At 42.7% G+C, this 6,113-nt stretch overlaps 2 protein-coding genes across 2 annotated transcripts in view; one reads left to right on the forward strand and one right to left on the reverse strand.

Moving 5' to 3' along the window:
* LOC137295246 (germ cell nuclear acidic protein-like) overlaps positions 1–2,111 on the forward strand; it is a 6,145-nt gene extending 4,034 nt beyond the window's left edge. Inside the window, exon 2 of the mRNA XM_067826563.1 lies at positions 2,031–2,111. Coding sequence (XP_067682664.1) covers positions 2,031–2,111 — 81 coding nt within the window. The remainder of the gene's footprint in view (positions 1–2,030) is intronic.
* A 531-nt stretch (positions 2,112–2,642) lies between these two features.
* On the reverse strand, positions 2,643–5,077 carry LOC137293700 (cell division control protein 42 homolog). The gene is made up of 3 exons (XM_067824405.1): positions 4,851–5,077; positions 4,225–4,283; positions 2,643–3,772 (listed from the first exon to the last, which is right to left on the reverse strand). The coding sequence occupies exons 1-3, from the start codon at positions 5,002–5,004 to the stop codon at positions 3,389–3,391; spliced, it is 597 nt and encodes a 198-aa protein (XP_067680506.1). The 5' UTR covers positions 5,005–5,077; the 3' UTR covers positions 2,643–3,388.
* Between the last annotated feature and the right edge of the window lie 1,036 nt (positions 5,078–6,113).

The raw sequence follows: 6,113 nt of genomic DNA on the forward strand, positions 1-6,113 counted from the left end.
ACTGACATAAACTAAGTACATCGAAGAACGGACAAAGGGATATCGCTCTACTCCTAATTTAACACTGATTTGTGGACAGAGGTTGATCCGGAAGTCGCAGGGAGAACCGCCAAGCGCTGATTAAGAGAATCTGTGTTAACGAGTTCGGATTGTAGACGGGCGGCAGACTTGCCCGAGGAAGACCGGTAGAACACTTCTGCCAGTCACCAGAGTGTCCATTTCAACTGGTGCACGTGCTCTGGCAAATTGGGACAAATCCGTGTCGATAATCGAATGAGCTATAACCTCGTGTGGACCGATTTTGCAATTAAGCCCCCTTACCAAATGACCGCGTGACTGTGTCAAGTATTGAGCTATTGTACTTTTAAGATCGCTTTCTATTTCTGTTACACTGGCCACAATAAACCATTAAAAAGGCAGAATATATGTTGATTTGTAGATAAATAGGAGAAAATAAATTTGACAAGTAATAATTCAAGTATGAACTATATGTGAGTGAGTGAGTGAGTGGGTGAGTGAGTGAGTCAGTGAGCAGGGTTAAGCTTCCAGCAGTATTTTAGCAATATCGAGAAATGGGTTTCACACACTCTGTCCATGTGTTGGATCGAACCCAGATCTAACCACTAAGCTATCCCATCGCTGTGGAATGAGTGAGTGAGTGAGTGAGTGAGTGAGTGAGTGAGTGAGTCTGGTTTAGCGTTGCGCTACATTACAGCATTATCGAGGCGTGGAACACTAGAAAACGGCTTAACGCATTGAATCCATGTGGGGAATCGAACATGCGTCTTCCTCGTGACGAGCGAACGCATTAACCTCAAGCCTACCTCATCGCCCAAAAGCTGTATATAACTACTAATGTTTACCAACTACAGAGTTAAAAGCACCTGTATTATGTATTCTAAATCATAGATATAGCTTCGGGGAAACTGGTTGCGATGCAGTCTCCTATTAAATGGGAGAGTAATTGTGATATCGATTTCTATGACATTTCTATTGTCTCAGGGTCGTTCTGCTAAGAGACAGGTGAGGTGTGATGAAATACGGTTTGACGTCGTAGTTATGAATACTTCCCTCATATGCCGACGTGCATGCGTGTGTATGCGTGACTGATTGTACTAGCCCAGACTTGAACTGGTTTTATGGTGCCAGCTCACAGAGATACCATGCCACAGTTAAGCAGTGACGGTTTCAATATTCATGTGACACACACACTTTCAGTGGCACGTCAGTGATGAGTGATAGTGAGTGACTTTTACGTCGCACTCAACAATATTCCCTCGGTGATCTGTAAATGATCGAGTCTAGATCCAGTGATCAACAGCATGATGATCGGTCTGCGCAACTGGGATGACATTTGTCGATCAAGACAGCGAGGGTGATCAGCCGATCCCGTTAGCTGCCTCTTACAAGTATGGGTTACTGAAGATCAGTTCTAAACCGGATCTTCACTGGTCGACGGGTGAAGTGAGAGTGAGTTTGAACTTTGAGTGAGTCAGTGAGTGAGTGACTCAATCAGTTAACTCTGCTGTTGATTAACAGATTTGTTTAGTCTCTGAAAATAAACAAAGTCTTTGGGTTCCCTTTGTCATAAATTTTGCATAGAATTTAGAAACTGCTTTACTTAAAAATATCTTCATTTTAGTCTAGGCAATACTATTCTTAGTTAAATGATCGGGGTTCGCAGAATATCCGATTTCTGAATTCTGGGTAATCTCACTTAAAGATAATCTCAACAAGTCCTTTAGACGAGATTCGTGGACCAACGCGATGTCAGTGTTCTAGCATAAGCAGTCGAAGTAAGAAAACACGCTGCATCCTTGAATCGATTTTAGATATTTATTTGGCTTAATCAATGTAACCTAGATAGCAGAAGGAACCTCGTCTGACAATCAACACACAACGCCCACATGCCCACAGCTTTGGGTTACGACACATAAGGAGCGAGCAGCATATGACTCATTGTTGTCTATTTCAACCAATGCGACAACGTGGCTGCAATGTTTTGACATGTATGTCAAACAATGTGACAGACTGCAATGAACAAGGTTGTATGTGCACGATCCGAGGTTGAGTCACCCTCGTCCCGCAGACTGAAACTAGAGGCGGAGTAGCTTTGAAATTAAAGCGTTCGCTAATTACGCCGAAATACCGGGTTCGATTCCCCATTTGGATAAAATGGGTGAACCCCATTCACCAGCAAACTAAACCTGTGATACATTTGTTTACTCTTTATTCATGTTGAAATAGCAGCTCAATGTTTAGTCCAGTGTTCTGTCTGACTGAAATGGGATCAGGTTGCTTGTACGTAACTCTTGTTCAGACTCTTGTTTCAGAACTTTCCATGATTCCAAGTCCTTCTGTTCTGTAGATTTCCAGGAATAAGGGCAAGTACTGGCTGAACCAATGATCGATAGTGAGAGCACCTATCCACACTGGTGGAATACACTGCCAACCAAACATAGCCCATACGTTTAACGAACGGGTTTACAGGGACCAATTCGAACCCGGAATCCTGATAGAATGTACGTTGTAGTAGTTTACTTCAGTTTTACGCCGCTGATGGTATGAAATACACTGACTATTGCCGTAGCCTCAGCTCTATTGTCACATCATGCCGCATCAATTTGACAACAAAACTGAAATAATGGTTCATGGGGTTTTATTTGAAAACGATATCTTTGCCGACCGGCGGCAGGTGAAGACATAACAAAAGTTAAAAACATTTCACTCTTCAATAAGATGTCATCAAATGCTCATTTGTCGTCATATATGGAACATTACAATGAAATACAGGGAACAATAGGGACCAGCCCTACAGTCTAGAGTGACAATGGAATTCGTCGACATAGTTTTGGTTCAAAATAATCTTAATAACATGTTCATCATGAATATATATAATTTGACCTAAATCAGCTACAAACCAGCCACGACTGCTATGACTAGATTGAAAGACATGGGACTCAGATCGAAAATAATCTCTCAATAAATTAGACTTTGGAAGTACCAAATTGTACACACAATCGTTAACTTCACATATATCTGTCCATTCCTGGGCTCATTTATCACAGTTCATTCGTCTGTATTGGCTACAGAGAGTTCGTGCCACCTCAGATCACACTTCTATCACAGAGTCAGTCGTCACGAATAGTGACTTGCAATAAATGCAACACTTCGGATGGCTGTTCCAACCTTAGTCCATCAAATCTTCTTCGTCGTTTCCCTAAATTCAAGGGGAGGTCACTCTCAAGTTGTGCCGCAGCTGGGAGCAGACGACACATCGCACGGGACGAGCAGACATAATGCTGCCGATGATCAGCAGGCGAGATTTTGCCGTTGTCAACGAATCAAGGTCGTTGCATGATAGGTGTCCACTTCGACTTAGAGTTTTTCAACGACTGAAGATTTGTTTCAGAATGTTACATTTCTTCTTCCTGTACTTCAGTGCCGAAAACACAACATGCTCGAACACTTCTTTCAGCCCTTCACGACTTCTTGCCGAGCATTCCACATAGCAGTCAGCACCAATGTCCTTGGCCAGTTGGACACCCTCGTCAGTGCTGACCTCGCTGTCTTCATGGCCGACACGGAGGTCAATCTGGGTGCCCACAAGGATGACCGGTCTCTTCTGTTTGGATTGTTTGGTGTGTCTCTTCAGTTCTGGCATCCACAGGTCATTGATGCTGGTCAGCGTGTCTCGGTCACAGGTCGAGAAACAGAGAAGCAGGACTTCACTTTCCTTGTAAGTGAATGAGCGTAGGCTCTCGTAGTCTTTCTGTAAAAGTAAACACGGAAATATTAAACAATCTGTCACATATTTCACGGAAGACAATCTCAATATTTGCATGTGAAGTGGAACACAAATGAAAAGCCTGATACTTCATAAAGCGACTACAGCGACTCGGTGATCGTGTTTAACAAGTTTCAGGAAAGCAAACATTCTGGATTCCTAGGGCAAATAACCCGGTTAAACAGTCTTGACTCAAAACACAGACAATTTCAGCGATCGTAGAAACTTGCTACTGCACTATTGGAAAAAAACAATACGTCAGCCCAGCGCTGCCCATGCTAATTCTTCAAACATGTATCACTTTGTTCTGATCTGACATCTTTTGGCCCATACGATCTCCACGACCCCCTGCCTATGCATAACGGGTTATTGTGATTATTCTAAGTGATACTGACGTGTGATGACGTCATGAAAAGTCAAACAAAAATCGCTCATACCTGTCCGGCTGTGTCAAACATGCTGATGATAAATTCCTCCCCAGCCACGTTCAAAGGTACTGAAAAGTAAAAAGTCATAAATAAATATCCCGTTTCACACAATTAACTCATACAAAAGATTTACAAGTCCATAGTAACTCAACTAATTATTATCATTCGCTTGGCCCAACGATCCGTACCGATACACTGCGTTGAATTCCTACGTAACAACAAAGCTAGTGTGATCAATAGATTGTAGCGTGGTATTGTGAGGGACGAGGTGTGGTATGCATGGTATTCCGATCAGCGGTTCAACGCCTGCGCTTATTTCACTCACTGATTACAAAACCTTGGATACCAAACATTCCCCCAAACCAATTTCCGTGTCGTTGATGTTTTCTCGTTGCTACGCGAGAAAGGAATTTTGGCACCAGTGCTAGAGAATGGCGCGTTCGCTGAAGGGTATTTTAACATTTTTGTACAACTGTTGATTGTAACATTTCTAAATTGCCTGAACATTCTGGAAATACACAAGTAATAAAATGTGGTAAACTATTACATACACATAAACAGCTGATCAACAGGTAAACCGATTCCTGTTTTCATTTCAGAATGATAAAGATATCAGGAAATATAATTGTACATACCTGCATAATTCTCGAATACGGTTGCCTCGTAACTCTCACTGAAGGATTTCTGAGCATAGCTCTCCGAGATGCTGGTCTTCCCGACCATACCGTCTCCAAACACGGCACAGTGCACGCATTTCTTATCCTGTGGCTTCATATTCCCTGCCTTCATAATACAGTTACGTTCACCGGTAGAATACTACAGCACACAGCGATGGTGTCGTACTCAAGTCAATGGATAAACTGAGGCTAAATTTAACCACGGCGATATATAAGCTGAGGCTTGACCAATCAGCGCTTTCCTTGTATGACCTCACGGCGCTCGAGTCGAGTTCCCCACGTGATATGCAAGGCCCCGTCAATCTCGCCTGATATCCGTGTGCAATGGATCGAGTTGCAGTAACATGTAACGGCCATTGCTTTAGCGACAGTTGATGAAACTTAAAGCTTTTTGATCATATATAGATGTACAGTAAGAAAACTGTACGTTACACGCTGGTTCAGGACGGAGAATGTGCGCATTTGCATAACGTCGTGACGATACTAACAAGGAACATGGTCAACTTCCGTCAGTTGTCAAAAAACCTATTGTTTCAATTTCAAACATTGCATTCTCGTGGGGAATGTTTATAAACAGACACAGGGAAACATAACATGGAGAATTCCATCGTATGATCATCGTGGGGAATTTAGATAAAACGGAATAACCCTCTTGTGAATGTGTTATTTTCTTCATCACGGGAATACGAGGCTAGTCAGTGTCTTCTTGTAATAAACAAATACATAATTTGACTGTTTATCCTACGAGAAAATGTAGTTATTCTTTCGCACAACTACGGATTACCGTGATTTCATCACGTAGTATGTAGATATATCAACTGACAAACTTACAAAATTCTACTGTCACGTTGCCCTGACGAGTTAATATTGATATTAATCCTTTGAACTCGTGATATGTCGAAATCTGTAAACTCATGATTACTTCGTTTGAAACTCGAACACTCGAGCAGAATATGTTTCATCTGAATCATCCGTGTCACCGTCCATATGATTACCGCTTTGTTATTTACGACCTCCTTGTGAAGAAGATCTCAAGGTCTTTAAATCATTCGACATAAGGGACGGTGGGGCTGTAGGGCGGAGGGCGGAGGGCGGAGGGCGGAGGGCGGAGGGCGGAGGGGCGGTGGGATGTAAAAATATATAGTAGCCTATTGTGGTTAAAACCCCTTGCTTGTCACGCCGAAGACGCGGTCTGGATGTCAAGCCCATTTCTGGTGTCAC

This window comes from Haliotis asinina, chromosome 8 (assembly GCF_037392515.1).
Source record: "Haliotis asinina isolate JCU_RB_2024 chromosome 8, JCU_Hal_asi_v2, whole genome shotgun sequence".
NCBI lineage: Eukaryota > Metazoa > Mollusca > Gastropoda > Lepetellida > Haliotidae > Haliotis > Haliotis asinina.

Excerpts from the sequence above, each read along its gene's own strand:
- LOC137293700 (XM_067824405.1), bottom strand. The coding sequence starts at position 5,004 with ATGAAGGCAGGGAATATGAAGCCACAGGATAAGAAATGCGTGCACTGT. Across the intron at positions 4,284-4,850 it reads CGTATTCGAGAATTATGCAG|TACCTTTGAACGTGGCTGGG; the intron begins GTATGTACAATT and ends TTTACTTTTCAG. Across the intron at positions 3,773-4,224 it reads TGTTTGACACAGCCGGACAG|AAAGACTACGAGAGCCTACG; the intron begins GTATGAGCGATT and ends TTACTTTTACAG.